Source organism: Maniola jurtina, chromosome 11 (genome assembly GCF_905333055.1).
Source record: "Maniola jurtina chromosome 11, ilManJurt1.1, whole genome shotgun sequence".
In the NCBI taxonomy this organism is placed as follows: Eukaryota; Metazoa; Arthropoda; class Insecta; order Lepidoptera; family Nymphalidae; genus Maniola; species Maniola jurtina.
The window spans coordinates 12080681-12103641 of record NC_060039.1 but is presented as its reverse complement, the minus strand read 5'-3'; the positions used below and the strand labels follow the sequence as shown (position 1 = coordinate 12103641).

Here is a 22961-nt window from a genome sequence, read left to right as displayed (position 1 = left end):
GTTTCTTCTTCTAGAACAAACTTGTCGCTTGATTATTATCACCATCAACAACTCACCGCCGGCCCACTACTGAAAACGGGTGTCCTCTTAGAATGAGAAGTGTTTAGTCCGCCACGCTGGCAATACGGATTGGTACATTTCACACACCTTTCAGAAGATTATGCAGAACTTTCAGGCATGCAGGTTTCACGGTTAATGCAAGGGATATTTAATTGCTTGTTGCTTACTTGACGGAAAAAGGAGAATATTATATAGCCCTCTTTATCATGACTATTTAAAAAAAGATGATCTTAGCTGGCAAAAAAAGTTCGTAAATTGGTGAAACTCATACTCACAGCTGAGAATAGTGATGGTCATGGAGGTGTACATAAGGAACAGCATGTTGAAGAACAGGAAACCGAGGTTGGACAACACTTTGGAGCCGTCGTCACCGATGTCGTAGTACAGTGCTCCGATCAGGAAGCCCACCAGGATGTGAGCGAACAGACGCAGGTACATCAACGTCTGCCAAACAATAATAAAATTCGTATTTTCATCACCAGTTTTGCCCAATAATCCATTTTCGATGAACATCAAAAATTTGTGAATAGCGAAATTGAATCCAAAAGGGCATTCCATATCGCTAAGCTTTGTGCGCGTCAATTACGTAGGGTACAATGCCTGACAAGCGAATACGCATTTTCCGGTCAATCGCAGTCGGTGTGTCAGACAGTCGCATTCAGTCCCTGTTCTGACTGAACAGGGAGTGAATGCGAATGTCAATACGAAGAAGCCAAGTAAAAAGAAGTTGCTATGTCATGTATCTTGGGATAGTTAATGCTACCGACGACGGGTTTTGAGATTTACTCCCTGTCCAGCAACGGAACCCCAATGTCCGGAAAACAAGGACTTTTCTAACCAAAAAAGAACCAAATGAAACCAAAGGAGTATGTTTAATGAAAAATTCCATACCCCTTCCAGATTAGCCCGCTTCCATTTTAGACGGCATCATCACTTACCCCCAGGTGAGATTGCAGTCAAGGGCTAACTTGTATCAGGAAAAATATGCAAACTCACCCAATCTCGCCTACTGAAGAGCAAGGTCCGTTTGAGTACCACCCAGAACTGCGTGAACTCCGACGTGGCGTAGCGCCGCGGGGACGCTTCGGTACCGAGAAGCGCCACTTCTGCGTTGTCTTGCTTCTCTGTTTCAACTTGCACTACCTGATCACCTGGCGAAAACAAAATATATATGTTTTTAGAGTTCCGTACCTCAAAAGGGAAAACGGAACCCTTATAGGATTACTTTGTTGTTTGTCTGTCTGTCTGTTTGTGTCTGTCTGTCTGTCTGTCTGTCTGTCCGTCCGTCCGTCCGTCCGTCCGTCCTTCCGTCGTGAAGTCAAGAAAACCTACAGGGTATAACAGATTTTTATTTATTTTTATGCATAATAGTTTTTGATTTATCGTGCAAAATGTCGAGAAAAATACCCGAATACGGAACCCTCGGTGCGCGAGTCTGACTCGCACTTGGTCGGTTTTTCTACCTTATTGCACAATCAATAACATACAAAGGCGTGACACAGACTCGTTCTATCTCTCAAATGGAATTAAAGCACTACACATTTATTATGAAAGCTATTTCGAATCGTATTTTCACGAATCACAATACAACAGTGCACAAACGCCTTTTGGCTAATTTTATACCTTGAACTAATCGATTTCTCAATTAGGTAATACCTTAATAATCGATTTCTCAAGTTTCGGTCAAATTCCGTCTTATACCGAATATACATATCTCGCAAGTTAGTTTTGTTCTTAGGCGGCGGTAATCACTTAACACCAGGTGACCCGCCTGCTCCTTTGTTCGCTATTCATTTAAACATTTTATCTATACATATAATAAAATTGTAGAAAAGTGGTGTCTGTACAATGGAAATATATAAAAAAAAAGTAGCAGGGGTTGTTATTATATCGATGCCGAACCCGAAATTGTAATTAATTTTTTTTTTGTCTGTTTGTCTGTTTGTCTGTGTGTTTGTGCACGCTAATCTCAGAAACGGCTTATTCGATTTAGATACGGTTTTCACTAATATATTGTAGTAAGCTTCACTTAGGATTTAGTGTTTATTTCATGTCAATCGGTTCATAAATAAAAAAGTTATGTCAATTTAAAGAATCACGGCGCCTCGCGCCTGAGCGTCCGTGGCTATATAAAGCGCGAAAAGTCACTATTCCACGCGAACGAAGTCGCGGGCACAGCTAGTTGTTAATAAAATCACAAAAAGTAAGAATACAGGATACACTTTAAAAAACAAAGGGCCATACATATGACACAAGATTGGATGATATAACCCAAATATGATACCAAATAAGATAATTACCGCTAATTAATTGGCATTCGTTGGTTTGTTAACTACATCCAACGTCAAGCGCGCAAACAGGAAGCTTATCTGTTACCTTTGGCCGCCCTTATCACTCGCTACATTCAATGCAATTAGATCTAAGCAAATAGAATATTATATCGAGCGTTTAAAGGAAGTTTACATGAATACCTAAATTAATACAAGTTGAAGGTTTACGCCGAGGCCAAAATTTCCACAATGGAAAAAATCCAAATAAAAAAAATATCTTGAAAATGTTTGGTCTCTAAATCTAAATAATACTTACACACTGTGTTTTTTTTTTAACTGGGAAATCCAAAACTATACTTAGGAGATACAGGAAAACTGTCTAAGGAACCTTAAGGTCTTTTTTTATGAAAACAATTTTAATATAGTCAATTTTTTAGCCAAGCGTGAGTTGTCCATAAAAATCAATGAAATAGACTAATTTTTTTTATAATAATTATAATGCCGATCGAGTTTTATGTAAGGATCATTTCATTGTATCCGAAGAAAAAATGGGGACAGCAGAAATAGATCTTTAAGTACATGAATGTTTTTTCATCGTGCTATGTCCAACACCTTATGTTGCACTTGCAAAGCGCCGTTCTTGTTCACCTCGTTGGACTTCAGAAATAATTCCATGATTTTAAACACACAATCTCACCTTTTCCTTTAGAAATTTCGTTGGCCGCGAGCTGCAGTAGTCCATTGTGGAGGTTGTTGGTCCCGTTGGTTCCGTTGGCGCCGTGCACGTCCAACACCTTGTCTTGCACTTGCGAAGCGTCATTCTTGTTCCATTCGTTGGATTTCATAGACAGTTCCATGTCTTTCTTGTTGTTGTACTCAGCCATTTTCGGTAATGGCATACCAGTTCTGGGAAAGACGGAAAAATTAATTTTAACGAGGCTGACCTACCCCAGTTTGAATCTATAATCATATACCTGGATTGCTTACTCGTAGTAGCTACTTGAAGCAAAACCTACTTATCTCTATCCCAGTTCGACTGCCGAGCGAGAGCGAGAGATCGCACCCCACTGGGATCGTAAGTCTAATTGGTAAGTAGACATGAGATAGCGATAAGTAGGTAACTATTTTGCTTTAAGTTTTGGAAGTGAACTCTTCATTACTTCTGCTGATACGACAGGTTATCTGATACGACACCCATCCATAGTCACTTGTACTGGCGGCAAACCTAGCCTTTGTTGCTGACTGTACGACGATGGCACTATGCTAGAAACCTCCACGCAATCTCCGTACGCGGTGGCGAGATCTTCACCAGCAGCGCAGAGAACAAACGGATAGGACTACACAGCCTCAAACCAAGATTGGCAGAACTTTAAGCTGGCGAAATACCGGCTTGGGGCACTAAGCTTGAGGTCTATAGAAAGCACTTTGACTTTGCTCAGACTTAAGACACTGTTAAAACGAGACAGCGCTATATCGCTGGTATAAATCTGTCTCTTTTTAACTGAAGCTCGCTCTATAGATCTCGGCCTAAGTTTCTCTGCGCCCACTAAGGAGGTCACGCCTCAAGGCATTCCCAAGGTACCCCCAACGGTCTTTAATAAGCTGCAGCCCAGCAACAAAAGTGAGAATCACTGTACAAAGTTTCAACTGAATCTGATGAACGATGCACGAACGAATAATTAACGACAGAGACAATAATATGAATTTTATTTATCGGATGAGATTGCAGTGAGGTGCTAATTTGTCATCAAGTTACAAAAACAACAAAAAACGACACTTAGCACCCAAGTAATAACTTATAACGACTAACATCTTCATAGCGACAAAGATTTTCTTCCATTTGTCTCAATGTTAAATCCAATTACTTTGTATTTGTAGAAGGATGAGGTATGTCAACGCATATACTAAACTACTGGGTCTAGAAACTGGAGTTTGTAAATTGCCTTTAAAAACGTAACTCCCACTAAAGCTAGAAGCTATAGTATTTCCTATAAGACCTGTGCCACTGCAGAGCGGTCATACTATAACGGTGAAACGACTAAAGTAAAAGACGGCCGGTCTTCGTCTGTGTTGGTGTTAGCTGGCGGGCGTGCTCTGCCTTTTTGGAATGTTTTTTTTTTTGTTAAAACTGACTGTAAAGCGCTGTAAGGGGACGCCGTGCGTGTGTCGGCGAGCGCCGGCACAGACGGGGTCCATACTTGTATAGTTTCCTTAACTTGTTACAAATAACTACAAACTTGACATTGCCTTATCTTTGTAAAGCCAGACGAGAGAAAAAAAAAAGACGGCCGTGTGCAGTACAGTGCAGTGATAGCACGGCTTTTTTGCTATTTGCAATTAAAAAAAAATTACAATTCTTTTTAGACTTCCTTGCTAATCAATTTGCGAGTCATTTAGCACCGGTATTGAAAAAAAACGTGCGAAAACTGTTTATAACCGTAAATACAGCATTTCTAGAAATAGCGGCACCTCTATTTGAGGTTATTGGTTACGGTGTCAAACACTGCTCTCTAGGTAACCACGCTGTCTTATTTCGATTGATGTTTAGTGACGTCACTCGACAGTGGCTATGTGGCGGCACCGCTTTTTTTATTCAGATACAAGTTAGTCCTTGACAGCAATCTCACCTGGTCGTAAGTGATGATGCAGCCTAAGATAGAAACGGGCTAACATGGAAGGGGTATTGCAGTTTTTATGAAACCCTTTGATTTCTACACGGCATCATACCGGAACGTTAAATGGCTTAACAGCACGGCTTTGTCGGTATGGTGGTAACTAGCCAAAGCCAGACCAGACCAGAAATTACAAAATTCTAAACCCCTGCCGGGAATCGAACCCGCGGCCTCCCACTAATAAGACTCTTGTGTCTTCCACTGCGCCAGGGAGGTCGCTAAGGGCTTCCCTAGGAAACCCTGTCTTTACAAAAGATTTTTAGAAGAACATAGCCGGGTGGGTTAGTTATATTCGTACAAAAATCACACTGCACATGATCTGTGCCCTGAACAATGATGTCATGTAGGTGTTTGAGTGTTAACGAATGCGCATATCTTTCAATTACAGTTTATACTTACACGGCGGAAAATCCAACTTTGATTGTAAACATTTTTATTTTAACAATTCATCGACAAAGTAAATATAATGTGCATATCTAATGCATATCGATTGTTTCCTTTAAAACATTTGTGTGTTCGTTCATCCAATTGAGTCAAAACTTTGTACAGTTGTTGATGGCACTTGTGTGAAGGTTTCCGACAGTATCATAAACGTACATAGGTGCGCGAGTCGTTCAAACATAAGAGGCATTGGTATGCCGCGCATTAGTTAGTTCTTACTATAAAATACTAAATATCTTACTATGGGGGGGGAGGGGGGGGGGCAGGCATTAAATGACGAGGATGAAGAAGATGATGAATGATGATGAGGAGTTACCTGATATCATTCTTGCCGTTGTCGATGGCGCGCACCAGCTTGCCGGTGTTGTCGCCATACTCGCCGCACGACACCTCGATGATGAAGGACGCGGGGTTGTGGTACGACGGGCACTGCAGGCTCAGGCTGCCGAGCCATTCCACTGCAAACAAATATACGCTTTATGAACAGTGGGATAAGGTACAAATTCACAATGCTCATCGGTCATTCGAAACCAAACTGATAGAGCTAGGGTACGACAGGCACTGGAGGCTCAGGCTGTCAAGCCATTTCACTGCAAAGAAATATGTGCTTTACCAACTCTGGGATAAGGTATATATTCACGATGCTTAGTGACGGTTATCCGAAATCCATTTGATAAAGCTAAGGTGCTATGGATACTGCCGGCTCACGCTGCTGAGCCACTCCATTGCGAATGAATATACACTTTATGAACTGTAGTATAAAGTACAAATTCACACTGTTCAGTGGTTATTCGCAATCAAACTGATAGAGCTAGGGTACGATGAGCAATGGAGCCTCAGGCTGCCAAGTCATGTGCTATGAACGAAATACAGAAGAGCTACGTTTAGAAGATACATTGTATTTACTGTAGCATAAGGTATACATTTACAGGGCTCAGTGATAGATCGAGTTTCTGAAGTTTCTTAACGACTGCAATCGAGGCTACATAAAAAGCACACATATTTACGACCACTTAAAGATCTTCCTGAGTGACACCTATTAAGATCAAATTCGCATTAAAAAACCTGTACCATTAACTGTAAAACATTTTAAAAACCGAGGCAAGCCAAGAAAGGCCAGTAAAAGGTTAAAATAAACTTACCTAATCGTCCAGTGCTGCCTTGGTAAACACATTGTCCATCTGCCAACGTGTACAAGTGGTCAAACATCTCGAACAATCTCGCGGAGGGTTGATGGATGGTACAGATGATGGTCCTGCCTCCTCTCGCCAGGGTCTTCAGCAGCGATATGCATTGGAAGCACGAGGAACTGTCCAAGCCAGATGTTGGCTCGTCAAAGAACATGATGGGAGGATTGTTGACTAACTCCAAGGCTATGGAGAGACGTTTCTTTTGACCCCCGGAAAGATTTGACGTCATCGTTTTGTGGTGTTCTGAGAGACCCAGCGTTTCGAGGATTTCTTGGATCTGGTAACAAAAATTTTGAATTTATTGAAGGTGCTCAGCAGCGACATACATTGGAAGCAGGAGGAAGTCCAAATCAAGACGTTGGCTTCTCGAAGAACATGATTGGATGGAGAGTTAACTAACTCCAAGGTTATAAAGACGTTTTTTTGAGCTCGTGCGCATGTGTTAGTTTGTCAGTTTTCATGACTCATGACGTGCATTGCCAGAGTAGTCCAGTAATTCTGTAATATGAGATGGAAAGTTTTCAGAATGTTATGCAAATTGGTGGGTTTATAGATTTCGATGTGCTCTTTCCGAATTTTTATTTTGCCACCTCGTACCTTTGCCGCTCGCGCCGCCATCTTGGAAAAATGGCGCCCAAAAACAGTTTTTTCACGATAACTTCTTTCCCACTCATTTTACGATAAAAATGGCTATGTAACAATTAAACTAGAGACAATTTCCTACAATTTGAGTAGACACCTTTTTTTGTAGACTCAATAGTTTCAGCGTACAAGCGCCACAAAGCCCACTCCAACACTCGTTTTGGCTAAATAACTCATTTCCACCTCACCATGTGGTAGAGTGAGTGGCGTGATTTTTTTTTATGGTATCTCCAGGAGCCGGTAGTCACCTTCAATTTAAGCCATCAGTTCGACCAGAGAATACTAACACTCTTCAGAATTCTGCTCGAGATAAGAGTAAATATACTGCATCGCAGTTTCGATCTCACGTGCATATGAGCCTTTTTTTTGGGTTTTAAACCCAAAAGATGCCCATGGGACCTTATTACTAAGCCTCCGCTGTCATCCGTTTGCTTGTCCGTCTGTCCGTCTGTCTGTCAGCGTGCTGTATCTCATGAACCGTAATAGGTAGAAAGTTGAAATTTTCACAGAATGTGTATTTTTATTGCCGTTATAATAACAAATAATAAAAATTTCAAAATGGCCGTCATGAAAAAAAAAAAAATTTTTGATGCAAAGCAAAACATTTATAACCCTATTAATGTCTATAATCACAGATATTTACTTACGTATATTGCTTATTATAGTAGACAAAACATTGTAAATGTTGTGGCTAGTGGCTACTAAATGACAATTAAATAATAATCTCAGAAACAAATATCATAATAATCTCGCTCTTACTTAGTTATAATCTTCTAGAACATAAAATCGACAATCTTCTACAACATGAAAATGCACAGCAGAGAGTCTAGTCATCTTACCACTTCCTTCTTATCAGCCCTGTTGGTAGCACTGGGCAGCTTGAGAGCAGCCATCCTACCACCATGGCTTCCTCGACTGTGAGGTTGCTGTGCAGCTGGTTGTCTTGCGTGGACGACATCTTGCGAAAGCTGGTCAGGTGAAGAACGATCGGGAGCTAAATGCCAGTAGCAGAGAGTAAGTCTAGTCATCTTACCACTTCCTCCTTATCAGCCCTGTTGGTAGCACTGGGCAGCTTGAGAGCAGCCATCCTACCACCATGGCTTCCTCGACTGTGAGGTTGCTGTGCAGCTGGTTGTCTTGCGTGGACGACATCTTGCGAAAGCTGGTCAGGTGAAGAACGATCGGGAGCTAAATGCCAGTAGCAGAGAGTAAGTCTAGTCATCTTACCACTTCCTCCTTATCAGCCCTGTTGGTAGCACTGGGCAGCTTGAGAGCAGCCATCCTACCACCATGGCTTCCTCGACTGTGAGGTTGCTGTGCAGCTGGTTGTCTTGCGTGGACGACATCTTGCGAAAGCTGGTCAGGTGAAGAACGATTGGGAGCTACGAGTAAATGCCAGTAGCAGAGAGTAAGTCTAGTCATCTTACCACTTCCTCCTTATCAGCCCTGTTGGTAGCACTGGGCAGCTTGAGAGCAGTGGCCACCGCCATGGCTTCCTCGACTGTGAGGTTGCCGTGCAGCTGGTTGTCTTGCATGATATAGCACGACAGCTTGCGGAAACTGGACAGGTTGCGCTCCATACCGTTCACTGTGATGCTACCTTCCATTCCTGATGTCCTGGAAACAAGATGGTTTTGTTAGTCATTTTTACCATTCTGATGAGAATATAAAGATACAAAAAATATACATATTTAACTACGCTTGAATTCACGTCTCTTTTCGTTATCGCATCCTGAATATCTTAGCGTTAGACGACGGTTTAGACTTTAGATGCCATCGATGCCTATACAGCGTAAATGGCATTGTTTGATTTTGTTGACATAGGACACTGTTAAAACAAGACAGCGTTATACCTATTGTCGACATAAAGTCTCGTTTTAACTGAAATTTCAGTATAAGCAAAGTCAAAGTGCGCTCTATAGATTTCAACCTTAGAGATCTACAGAGCGTAGAGCGTAGAGAAATAGCGTACTTTGACTTTGTTGAGACTTAAGACACTGTTAAAACGAGACAGCGTTATATCGCCGACATAGTCTCGTTTAACTGAACTTTAGTCTGAGCAAAGTCAAAGTACGCTCTACAGAACTCGGCCTTAAGCTAAAAAAACCGGCCAAGTGCGAGTCAGACTCGCGCATTGAGGGTTCCGTACTCGGGTAATTTTCCGACATTTTGTACGATAGATCAAAAACTATTATACATAAAAATAAATAAAAATCTCTTTTAGAATGTACAAATAAAGACCTTTCATATGATACCCCACTTGGTATAGTTAAATTACTTAGAAAATTGAAACACATTTTAATTTTTCTTAATGATGTAACCACAAATTCGCGGTTTTCAGATTTATTGCTGTACTTGTGCTATAAGACCTACCTACCTGCCAAATTTCATGATTCTAGGTCAACGGAAAGTACCCGTACTAGTAGTAGTATAGGTTTTCTTGACAGACACGACGGACGGACGGACGGACGGACGGACGGACGGACAGACAGACAGACAACAAAGTGATCCTATAAGGGTTCCGTTTTTCCTTTTGAGATGCGGAACCCTAAAAACTGTAGGTACACACTACACACATGTCGGTAGTTTTTGTACTGTACATTGTGTTTAACAATAAAAGGTGATGGATCATTGATATTAATGTCAAGAGCGAGTTCCCGGGTCAAGCAGCGAGGTCAAGGCTTGATCGATTACTTGAAAGGGGCAATATCAGTGCAGACGTACAACTATACAATTTTATATTGCTGCTTCACAGTAGAAACACATTAACAACAACCTGCGACGCGCGGCGTATTGCGTCAACTCAGCTTCTAATCTAGGGAAAGTATTTTTCGAAGGCACTTCATACTAACGAAGAATTTTATAGACACGTTTTAGGAACTAATATCTGTGTTTGTAGTTTGTCTTTCCGTTACACCCACGTAGTTTCAAAGTTACATGGAGTCGAGAATTTGTGTGTTAATTTTTGAACCCGTATAACTTTGAAACTACATATTTTTTACGGAAATCTGACAAACCACCGACCCTGATATCAGTACACATTCAGTACATTGAGTATGATTGATTAGTATTATACTATAATAAGAACCCAACTTCATTTGTATGGGGTGCACTTAGAAGAGCCATAACATGAAACTTCGATAAATTAAACTACTCAAAACAAAATAGGGCCCACCACGAGTTAATCTCGAATTTTGTTTATAAATATGCGGTATTTCAATCATAGGCAAAGTTATGAGAGCTTTAAAAGTCTGTTGGGAGCAGATACCCCAGCAAAATGTGGATCACTTGATTGAAAGTGTGCCAAACAGGCTCCAAGAGTGTATACGGAGTAGAGGAGGCCCTACTCGCTATTAAACTTACAGCAGTTCTAGTAGTTAGTGGAAAACGTGACAAAAACCAGAACTAAGTTAAACTTTTACATTTCTTGTTTATGTGTTATTTTTGTTTGTGTGTTATTTAAGTAAACAAAATAAACTATTTTTGCAATTAATTATGTTTACACAATTTAAGAATCTCTACGTCAACATACCTTACTAAAAAAAAGATCATAATTTTATGCATTTACAAGTTACAGTCAAAAAATGTGGTGGGCCCTATTTTGTTTTGAGTAGTTTATATACTGGCTTTTGGCTTAGCTGATTCTGTTGAACACAACCTCATAAACTGACAAGTGTCTATCACTTTCATATCCCTTTCATAATGCTCCTTGCAGAAAAGATAGCATATTAAATTTAGACCTGACAATTTAGTTTGAAAATTGTGGTCCTCTGGCGTCGTTAAATGTGCAAAGTCCTATGTTTAATGATACCTACGATATAAAACCGGCTTTAAATGTCGCGAATTATCTCGATTTTAGTCCGAATATAGTTTCCAACCTTTTCAAGGTTCTTGCTAATGCAGCTTTACCTAAAGGTGCATGTAACAACTAATAGCTGTTCAAGGATATTTTTTATATACTTACCCAAGTAAGTAAACATACTCATACGTTCTCTGAGAGAATATAGGCGGAAAAAAACCTGCCTTGAGGCAGTGATGAGCGCTGTGGTTTTATGCGTTATTATATACGAATTACTCGGGTTCGATTCTCGGCAGTGGCTAATGAGGAATTTATGTATTACTAAATTGCCTTTGATCTGGTCCGGTGGGACGCTTCGGTCGTAGATAGTTACCACCAAACCGGCAAAGCCGTGCCGCCAAGCTATTTAGCTTTCCGGTGCCCTGCCGCGTAAAACCCGATTAGGGCTATAAGTTTAACGAAACTGCCATAACCTTACAAAGTTAGTCCGCTTTTATCTTAGAATGCACCATCATTTACCGCCAGGTAAACACGCAGTCAAGAGTTAACTTGTATTGAAACAAAAAAATAAGAATGCTGTGAAAAATAAAAAATATGACTGTAATCTTTTTTATTTATTAACTGAATTCGAACATTGAAATTAATCTTTAACACTCACTTAATCATTAGAAAAAGATACATAGAATTAGTTAAGGTAAAACAATTATTTTAACATGCTGACCGCGGCCGGTTGAAGTTGCCCAACACACCCTATTATCTATAGTAATACCAATAATAAAGATAATATAATTAGAAACAATTGCTTCAGTCGAAGGTATTATGTATTAGGTAAACAATCCTTTCACAACAATCCATAATAATGGCAATGGACGTGTTGAAGATTGTTCCTAATCAGTAGTTTAATAACAGGAGCAATGAGCATGTCTAAAGGTCTAAGTTAAAGCCATCAGATTTGTTAATTAAACAACATTTTTTGACGTTTCCAGTGCAACCAGATAGATTTTTATGAAAAATAAATGAACTGGGCAAAAAGAGATTGCTAAAAATGATCAACACAGTTGATACAGTAGCTATACGGGTAACGGGTATGTGAACCTTTTGATACTGTACGTTTTAGGACACTGGACATTTTCGGATCCAGTCCCACACACCCAGTGTTCTTAAACGTCGTAACAGTTATACACTAGGCACTTTAGCATACATACTATAATATTACTAGGAGACTAGACATTGTCAGCCAGAGCGTTGTTTAACTTTCAGAATATAATTTTTTTAGACCTTAATAAGACCTTTTCAAATATAACAGAAGAAACTGTTAAATTTGAAAAATATTAAAATACTAGAGGATGCCCGCGTGGATTTCGGTTTTTATTAAATCCCATAGGAACTCTTTGATTTTCCGGGATAAATAGTAGCCTATGTCCTTCCCCGGGATGTATCCCATGTCTGTACCAAATTTCATTAAAATCGGTTCAGCGGTTGGGCCGTGAAAACGTAGCAGACAGACAGACAGACAGACAGACAAACACACTTTCGCATTTATAATATTAGTATGGATTAATATAATATACAAAATATTACAATAAAGGTTTAAGTTTTTTTGTAATATTTTCAATAAAAAAAGAAGAAACAGACATATTAATGTACCTAACAGTTCAAACTGCTACGCTAACTAGGCAAGAAACTGAAGATTTTTCATACAGGTTTTCCTTATACCGTGAACCTAGGGGCATTTAGATATTTTTGGGACTTGGGATATTTCGCGCGATTGATTTGAAACTTTGTATTGGAACTTGCGAGAAGGTTTACGAATTGCAAGCATGCGGGCATTAGCTTGTGTTCAATAAAATACCTATACAAACAAAACACACGCAATCATCTAATACCCAGATGTTACCTAATCCGATATACGAGTAACAGAGTTGACTGAGTATCTACTATTGAGGCCACAAGACATTTTTTGTTGTCATTAACTAGTGTCGAACAAGGAAACCCGCTGAGTGAGATTTATAAATTGTCGTCATTAACGAACAGTCAAACAAGTCATTACGTTTTATTAAACGCGACAACAATTACAGAAAAGATCAATATTATGTCGACCAAGCGACAAGACCTTTTACGCAAAGATTTTTAACCCCCCACCCAAAAAGAAGGGTGTTATAAGTTTGACGTGTGTATCTGTCTGTGGCATCGTACCTCCTAAACGAATGAACCGATTTCAATTTAGTTTTTTTTGTTTGAAAGGTGGCTTGATCGAGATTGTTCTTAGCTATAATCCAAGAAAATCGGTTCAGCCGTTTGAAAGTTATCAGCTCTTTTCTAGTTACTGTAACCTTCACATGTCGGGGGTGTTATAAATTTTTAATTTATACTTGTTACTTTATGACAATTTCGTGATCTGTAATCTTATATTGTAGTGTTGATAGATGGAAGCGCGCTAAGCTACCTAGTAGGCATTGGCAGGTTTATTAAAATCCATACACCAAACTAGTTTCTACATAGGTAGTAAGTAGGTATAGGTAGGACCACCGCTAAATCCCTAGGCGGCACAGCTTTTCCGACAGTGTGGTAAATATAAATAACTAGCTGATGCCCGCGACTTCGTTCGCGTGGATGTAGTTTTTTAAAAATCCCGTGGGAACTCTAGGATTTTCCTGGATAAAAAGTAGCCTATGTGCTAATCCAGAGTATAATCTATCTCCATTCTAAATTTCAGCCCAATCCGTCCAGTAGTTTTAGCGTGAAGGAGTAACAAACATACACACACACATACAAACGTTCGCCTTTATAATATTAAAGTGTGATAGTGTGATTGTAATTTTTTGTATCTATCTTTCATTAAAATAGCATTATGAGATACGTAGCGTATCTATGTTCATCGTATTGCTAATGTACGCTTCCAGTTTATTGTTAATGTTCATCCACTGAAACTGATGATACCAAGTGTTCAACATAATTACTTTTGGTACTTACCTACCACTTTTATTGCGTTGCCTGCGACGACTTTGTAAGGATTGTCTACGAGTCAAACTGCCCGTTTTTGAATTTGGTATTGGGGCGCTATAAAATGTAATTAATTGCATACCAAAAGACGCCTCTGGTCTGGGTCTAGCAGTTCTTGTTGCTATGCGATCTTCAATCGTTACGGTTTAGCCCGAGATCAATAAAGTGTATGATGCCCGAAACTTCGCTTTTAAAAATCTCGTGGGAACTCTTTCATTTTTGGGGATAAAAATAAGCATCCCTTTCCTACCTCCTTGGAAGGGCATGAACAGCGCCATCTTTGAGGTTTTTAAGGCCCTGAAAAGTTCCTCATTGAAGAAAAATTAAATTCGCATTTGAAAATGGCGCCATACAGCCGCCATATTGATTTTTTTAAGTACTCTGGTCTAAACACTATTGCTAATGGTCATGGAGCATAAATTCAGTGTTATTGGCTTGCAAAAATCATCATCCGTAAAACTTGTTAGTTCTATGCGTTATCCGCAAATTGTATGAAGATGTCAAATCACAACGACGTTTCCTCGAAAGTTGATCTCCAAGAATCAGCCACTATACCACTGGTCAAAGCACCATTTGATGACCATTCGACCTATGGTCATGGAGCATAAATTCACTGTTACTGGCTTGCAGAAATCGTCCATGACCCTGGTCGCTCCACATCGAAGCCAGCTTCATTCATTTCAAAATGCAACCTCCAACTGCATACATTTCATGCTCTTGCAGTTAGTTACATTCATGCAGTTATTAGCCGACTTAGGGAGGGAGTTTCAAGTTTGACAGTCGATGTGTGTGTTTGTTACTACGGTATCAGTTCCCATATAATTCCCAAACTGATTATCACATTTTGATATCACACCCCTTTTCATACTTAATAAATATAATGTAACGTGTAAAATACATTGTGTGATAAAAAAAATCTTTATGAAAATTAATGTTTTTTGTCCGTTCCTTGCCTATACGTTCGTGTATTTTTCCGCCGATTGACTTGAAAATTTTGTACAATTGTTTTTGGCACTTGCATGAAGATTTTTGATGACATCATCATCATCATCATGGCCAACCCATCGCTGGCTCACTAAATAGTCTACCATGTGCGGATTGGAACACCTCACACACCTTTGAGAACATTAGGGAGAACTCCCGGGCATGCAGGTTTCCTCACGATGTTTTCCTGCACCCGGCTTAATCGATTGATATTTTGTCAACCTCAAAACTAAATTGAAATGTCTCGAAGAAATGCTATCCCTTTCCGCTGATAACATTGAAAATTAATTACTTATTATGAAAGGCATAGAACAGAACACTCATTTTAGTTAAAGAGATTGTTCCTAATAAACACTTAGCTGCCTGGAAAGCAAGGTGTCCATGCCTAGTTAATAGAAACCGGATCCTAGTTATCACAAAGTTGGCAACAAGCGGGTCAAGCGGTCAATTAGTAGGTAGGTAGTGCTGTGTGCAGTGCGCAATTTGATAGACGCGCGATGGTACCTAATGTGGCCACGCTACGTCCTACTAAATGGGCATTCTGCATCGTTGCGCTCGCCAGTACCACAGCCGGTACAGTGCGTTTCATCGAATAGTACCTATGGCGTTACGTTGGCTCCCCTGTCTGTCCAAGTCATTGGCACCATATTTGCATAAGAAGACGCAGATTTTGTTTATTTTCATTTGATTTTTCTGAATGAATGAAATGAAAATCAAATGAAAATAAACAAAATCTGCGTCTTCTCATGCCAATATGGTGCCAATGACCACCCAACAGACAGGGGAGCCAACATAACGCCATAGGTACTATTCGATGAAACGCACTATACACTGGTTCACAAAAATGCTACTTATCTATTAATCCATACCGCTATCTTTACTCATGTGCCAATATTATAAATGCGAGACTATCTGACTGTTTCCTTTCCACGGCATCCGTTTAACTGATGTCGATAAAATTCGGTTTTTTTTTTTCATTTTAATTTTTATGTCATTAGAATGCACTAACACGAATTACCTACTTATATTTTACATCTCGCCAAACTGCACAGCAGTTTGGTATAGAAATAGCTTGAATTACGGACACAGTGACAGACAGACTAGTCACTGATTTTATCGCGGAAAATGAAAGAGTTTCCACTGGATTTTTAATAAACCTAAACCCACGCGAACAAAGTCGCGGGCATCGTTTAGTTTCCTCATAATATGTACCTACCTATTTCTTACATTTATGTACGTTTTCTTTAAAACTTCTCCCGCTCTCTAGATTCTTTGTTGCTAGTGGTCAAAGTTTGATACGTATTTCTGAGTGCCTAGCTGACAGCCTTCTTATTTTAGCGCAAAGTTAGATATTACGAAGTATCTACAGTTCGTCATCATCATCATCATCATCATCATCATCAGCCTGTGGACGACCACTGCTGGACATAGGCCTTCTCTAAAGAGCGCCACAACACCCGGTCCTCAGCCTTCCTCGTCCAGCCACTTCCCGCCAGCCGCTTTATATCATCGGTCCATCGTGCTGGAGGGCGTCCCACACTAGTAGATATCTACAGTTCATAGTAGATAGATAATATTTATTTGTTATGCTAAGCTGCAAAGTTGTTATTTGGTTTTGGCGGGAGTGTTTATACTGAATTTCAAACAAGCGAAGGATTATTTTCAAAAATGGAATCGTGAGCGTAGCGAGGAATTCAAAGACAAGAGCGCAAGTCATTTTTGCAGCCATTCGAAACAAACAACTTTTCGTCTTACTACAGCAAGGAAAATGCTAATATTTTATTCCACATGCAAGAACACAAGATATTTTTTTTGGGAGCGCGTTCTGAATTCAAATTTAGAATTCTTAGAACAAAAAATGAATTTAAAATTATCTAATCTTGTTGTTTTTGAATTTGACTATATTATTAATCGAATAAAGCTGAAACGGAATAGGTAAGTAAAAATATGTTCAATTTAATGATATTAGAAATAAAAAAAGAGTCAGAACTGGTCACTAATAAGACCTATTGATATTGAATAAAGATTGTAACGATGAACCGCGTGTCTAGACGTTTCAAGTAGTATTTTAATAGAAAAAAAAGTTAGATTTACGCCATCCATAGTTTGTCACGTTCAAATTTCGAATGACTTTACGAGTACCACGCAGATTTCGAACAAAAAAGTCTTTCCGGGCTAGTGAGATGAAAACTTAATTTATCTACATTTCTGACGATACGGTTAGTTCACAGTCCCCTTTTTATACTTGAGCATAATAAATTCATCAATCATTTACAAATCATGATTGACACGACGATAATGCATATCGTCGTTGGCGTACAAAGGAGGGCCGGCGCCATCACTCAATCAATGTCACACGTAATGGCGGAACGCGTTCAATCATCCCACATTCCGTCAGTCAGCGCCCGACCGGCAATGGAGTCGGACGAGTGTTACGAGAGCGTATCGTCGCCCGGAGCGGAGCAGGAAGAGCCGTATTGTCCGCCAATTCACAATTTGGAACCGGAAAAGGAGTTTATATTGCAATACCAATCGCTTCCACAGTTATGGGATACATCGGACATACGCTACAGCAATAGATTTGAAAGGTATGCGTTTTATATTATGTCTATATGAATGTGGCGTCAGTCCGCGCGCGAGCTTCAGTTCAATGCTACGGGCGGGGTGTCAGAGGATTGGAACTTGGAAGGGGGAGGGGTGCCCGTCCTCCCACCATTCCGTCGCACTCTGGCCACCCGCGCCATTGCCATCAACGAGCGAGTTTTGCTTTGTGCCACGAGTTTATGTACGTAATTTATCAAACAGCTGATAATGTTAAACTTATCAAAACGCAGTATTGTTATCTGGGATATGAAATGAATCTATACTAATATTATAAAGAGGTAAAGTTTGTTTGTAGGTGGTAATATCTGGAAATACTAAACCGATTTTGAAAATACTTTCACCAGTAGAAAGCTACACTATTCCTGAGTGGCATAGGCTTTAATTTTAAAAACTTTAGGTTTATTTATAAAAAATTAGAGATCCCTGTAAAAATTGTAATAAGCTGCCCGTGCGAAGCCGGGGCGGGTTGTTAGTAGGTACACAATAAAGGCGTTCTGAAGTTATTATATTATTTCAAGTTACGAGTTACGACCTAACATAAGTAAGTTGATATAACGTTTTATTGTGCTCTAATGATAATGTTCCATAAAGTACATACCAAATCACATATTAAAAACATATCACATAATATTATAGTAATGTCACAATATATTAAAGTTATTGTTTTCTTATCTTGTCTTTCTTGACAATTAATTCATAGGTAGATAGTAAATGTAGGTCATACAGGTATAATATATTGTATATTGATATTTGTATGTTTTATTCTTCGTAATAGGCCTATTAAAGCGCTTACGAAAGTCATGTTAAATTATGTGGTACAATATGGGTACAAACAATTAAGTAAAAACAAAAAAAATGATTAAGTACAATAATATGTAATTGTCTTACGGCCAGTTTCTTCATTGCAAGCAACAGCCAAAGTAATGGCTTAAAGTAAAAGTAACGGTCAAATTTGTTTCTTCACAGTGTAATCTGTTGCCTTTACTATTGCTTTTACCTTTAACTTTTACTGCTCAATAGGCTGCTGTAAAAGCTACAGTACTTGTCATTTGTCAACATTTTTAGGTTATATTTACTTTTTCAACAGTATTTCACGGTTCCACCGAGTTTTATCATTTTATTTGATACTACTTATTGATTGTACTTAATTAAAGTATCAAAATGTTTTCAAAATCTTCAAGTGAAAGTTCAAGTTCATCAGATGATGAACTTATTATAAGTTATTTAACGCATCGGCGTAAAAGATTTAATATTCGGAAGGATCATTTTTTATAGGACGACGCTGATTGTATTATTTTTATTAACCCCCGACCCAAAAAGAGGGGTGTTATAAGTTTGACGTGTGTATGTGTGTATCTGTGTATCTGTGTGTCTGTGTATCTGTGTATCTGTCTGTGGCATCGTAGCGCCTAAACAAATGAACCGATTTTAATTTACTTTTTTTTGTTTGAAAGGTGGCTTGATCGAGAGTGTTCTTAGTTATAATGCAAGAAAATCGGTTCAGCCGTTTGAAAGTTATCAGGTCTTTTCGATCTTTTCTAGTTACTGTAACCTTCACTTGTTGGGGGTGTTATAAATTTTTAATTTACACTTGTATAAATATTAATATTGAAATGCTGATAACATACCTAGACGTCAAGTTTACGTCCACATTTTCGTCTCCGAAAAGCTCCATCAAAATAAATATTTTAAACTTGTAAATGGTTTTAAATCAGTTTGTAAGAAAAAAACGAATTTTTATTTTAAAAGTAAGTACCTACTTTGGCACCATAGAGATATTTGACACTTTATACTAATTGACACTGACACATTGACAGTGATATTACGATGCTGCCATGTGTAAAAAAAACTCGCCACGACTTTTTGGTGAAACTGCGACGTGTATGTAATGGCAACTACTTTGACTTTTACTTTAGCTGTTGCTTGAATGAAGAAACACATTTACCTAAACTCCAGTAATGGTCAAGTAAAAGTTAATACTTTTACTGATTACTTTAGTTGTTCATGAAGAAACTGGCCGTTAGAAAATAATAAGTCAAGGAAAAAATTAAAATGGTTAAAAAGTCATAAAATAATTTAAATAAATCTCTATAATAATTAAATAATCATAGAATTAAATAATTACATTTATGATGATGGCAATGATGTCTTATTTTTGTTTAAAATATTTCTAGACATTTTTTCAATAAGAAAACTACATATCTATGAAGAAAACTAATTAACAAAACTCCATTTTTCAGATACCAGGCCTTGGCAAAACTTCTACCAATATACCAGAAAATGAAACCTTATGGAACAATAGATGACATCAAAAAGAAAATCAATTCCCTACGCTCTAACTTTCGCAGGGAGCTGAAGAAGTACATGGCACACGACAATCCTGGGGGCTATTATCCCAAAGTTTGGTACTTCCCGTATTTAAGTTTTTTAAGAAAATTGGAAGGTTGTGATGACAAGGTAAAATCTATATTATCACAAAAATGTTATTGTTTGCCTGTTTGTATCGCTAACGAAGTCAAGGGCAGGCTTTCAAAAACATTTCATTCCTAAAACGGCAAGATCTATTCTTTGACTACAGTATAAAGGCAGTCTATGCTTTCTAAGGCCAAGAGCTAGGGGCTAGGGCTCGGCGATGATGAGTCAGTTAGTGATTCAGGACTTTTCTTTTAATATATTTGGACCAGCTTATGTCCGCGATTTCATCCTAGAGGACAACACAAATTACAAACCCCTATTTTACCCCCTTAGGAGTTTTCAAAAAATATTTTTAGTGATTCTATTTCATGATAGGTATCTGGATGTTAAAATTCAGCTCCATCCGTCCAGTATTTTGAGCTGTGTATAAACAGATTAACGGGTGCCTAAAGGTGAAAAGAGGCTATGAATTTCATTAAAGACTTTACCTTATCTCGGCCAATAGATCTTATAATAAAGTAATATTCTCATTTCTCACACGATAATACATTTGGAAAACAAAAACACTTGAACCCTTATTCCAGGATTATTGGTAAAAAAATCATATTTCAATTACAGGGCGAAAGTACACCAAAAGTGGATGAAACGGAGAAGCCGGAACATATTCAGATAGAGAGACCAAAAGAGAAGAAAGAAAGTCTACTTCGATCATTATGTACGGAGCCCAAACCACGAAGCTCGCACCCGCCACAGAAAATGAAAAAGAAAATATTACATCGAGAGCAAATTCGAACCCACCATCGCCCTCAACCGTACCAACATCAGCACCAATGTCAAAGGATTTCAAACCCATTGGCAATAGAATGGTCTGAAACTCTAGCGAGACTAGATCCTCTCCAAAAGTTGTATGCCAAGAAAGCTATCAACGACGTCTTGTTTGAAGCTGAATTAGGAAATCTACATAAAAATTCAGTTCGAATCAATGATGATACACCCGAAACCTACTCGACACCACAATCTGATCCGATTTCAGTTCAAAACGATTCAACTACAGAGCAAGACTACAAATATCCCATTGCCTATTTACATTGCAATCTCGAAAATGATGGCCAATCGCCTAAGGAGACTATATATGGTGATTAGTTAAGGAGTAAAGTGTTTGTTTTCAATAATACATGTTTAAATTAATAATAATAAAGAAAATTCTTGAAACTTTGTACACTTTGGTCTTCATTTTAATATCCTCTCCACAAATAATCTCCCTTCAGTCTCTTATCAGAGAAAGGGGTGATGATAGACTCTTAAGTTATTTAACACTACAGTCTGATCTACGAGTAATTTCAGTTCAAAACGATTCAACTACAGATCAAGACTACAAATATTCCATTGCGATCTCGAAAATGATGATCAATCGCCTAAAGAGACTGATTATCACACTAATATTATAAAGGCGAAAGTTTGTATGTGTGTGTGTGTGTGTGTGTGTGTGTGTGTATGTTTGTTACTCCTTCACGCAAAAACTACTGGATGGATTGGGCTGAAATTTAGAATGGAGATAGATTATACTCTGGATTAGCACATAGGCTACTTTTCATCCTGGAAAATCAAAGAGTTCCCACGGGATTTTTAAAAAACTACATCCACGCGAACGAAGTCGCGGGCATCAGCTAGTGGTGATTAAGAAGTAAAATTTCCGTTTGAAATAATACAGATGCTAGCGTCAAATGTACTAACATTTGACGCCTGCCAATGACGTCAAAGCCTCGACGTTTTGTTACAAGTTCCCACTGTCGTGAACTGTTGTGGAACCCTAGAGTGGTGTAAAACGGAAAAGCGCCCCGCTTCGAGCTCTCGAACGGCTCGTTTCCTTGAGATGGTGTTGCGCAAATTGCGAACCAACGCTAACGTTGCACGCTGCGCAATGTGTGGATATACTTACCACAGCTCTGTGCTGATGCATGTGCAATACCGGGCGAGAGAGTTCAGCAAATATGCGAAAATATAAGCTCCAGCCTCTCTTACCTTACATTAGAATCGAAAGGTAGATTTGAAAATCACTACCCATAACTATTATAATAATGCGGAAGTGTGTTAAATGGTTTGTCCTTCAATTACACCGCAATGGCACAGGCAATGGAGCTACAGATCGACGTTTTTTTTCATGAGTCAAAGACGGAGAGAGACAGGCTACTTTTATCCCGGAAAATTAAAAAGTTCCCACAGAATAAAAACAAAACGTAAATAAACGAAATCGCAGGCATTGGCGAAGATTCTGTTGTCTTTCTCTAAACTTAATTTAGAGTATCTGCATCTTTTTCTTTTTAATATTGCTAAAAAAACACGGAACCTGAATTTTAGATTTAAAGACCAAGTTTTAGGGCACGCTACAAAAAACAATAAGCTCGCGACTGGCAGATAAAGTCGCGAGGTTTGACAGCTCTAAATTAAATTTCGAACTGTCAAACTGTGTCTGTCCTTTTCATATTTCATTAGTAAAAAGAGGATGCGATCTGTAAAATTTAGTTGTGCTCAGAATCAGTACTATTATCTAGTTATAAATGTAGTAACTATATTGCCTGTGCTCAAAATGCTATTTACAGAGCATAGTTTCCGTAATGTAAAATTTACTTTCTACATAGCTTTTATTTTCAGCATTACTTCATGATAACATTATGAATATTAAGCAAAACCTTTACTGAGAACTGTATGACGATACAGCTAGGCCTATGTAGGTGGGTACTAAGTAGTAAATAAACACGAACATTTTAGGCTATTTTGCGGTATAAAAAGAAAGTGAAGCGAATCGTGCCGCTGCGACAAGCGAAGAGAAACGAAGATTTCCTACGGTAAATAGCTACATAGTACTCCATTCACCGAGTAC

The 22961-nt window shown here is 38.7% G+C and overlaps 2 protein-coding genes across 4 annotated transcripts in view; one reads left to right on the top strand and one right to left on the bottom strand.

Annotated features, from left to right (window-relative positions):
* The window catches only part of LOC123869439 (ATP-binding cassette sub-family G member 1), a 56837-nt gene that overhangs the window by 14581 nt on the left and 19295 nt on the right, over positions 1–22961 (bottom strand). For all 3 annotated transcript variants that reach the window (XR_006796890.1, XM_045912363.1, XM_045912361.1), the window contains 6 exons: positions 8703–8892; positions 6586–6910; positions 5760–5901; positions 3028–3236; positions 1057–1211; positions 336–504 (listed from right to left, as the gene is read on the bottom strand). Coding sequence is in view for 2 of the 3 variants with exons in the window: in XM_045912363.1 (XP_045768319.1) it covers positions 336–504; positions 1057–1211; positions 3028–3236; positions 5760–5901; positions 6586–6910; positions 8703–8892 (1190 nt within the window). In the remaining variant the exon portion in view is untranslated. The remainder of the gene's footprint in view (positions 1–335; positions 505–1056; positions 1212–3027; positions 3237–5759; positions 5902–6585; positions 6911–8702; positions 8893–22961) is intronic.
* Positions 17242–21272, top strand: LOC123869450. Its single transcript, XM_045912378.1, has 3 exons — positions 17242–17649; positions 19906–20122; positions 20699–21272. Exons 1-3 carry the CDS (start codon positions 17342–17344, stop codon positions 21221–21223), a joined length of 1050 nt encoding a protein of 349 aa, XP_045768334.1. The 5' UTR covers positions 17242–17341; the 3' UTR covers positions 21224–21272.

Coding starts and splice junctions, on each gene's coding strand:
- LOC123869450 (XM_045912378.1), top strand. CDS start 17,342: ATGATTGACACGACGATAATGCATATCGTCGTTGGCGTACAAAGGAGG. Junction 17,650..19,905: donor TACAGCAATAGATTTGAAAG/GTATGCGTTTTA, acceptor TCCATTTTTCAG/ATACCAGGCCTTGGCAAAAC. Junction 20,123..20,698: donor TGGAAGGTTGTGATGACAAG/GTAAAATCTATA, acceptor TTTCAATTACAG/GGCGAAAGTACACCAAAAGT.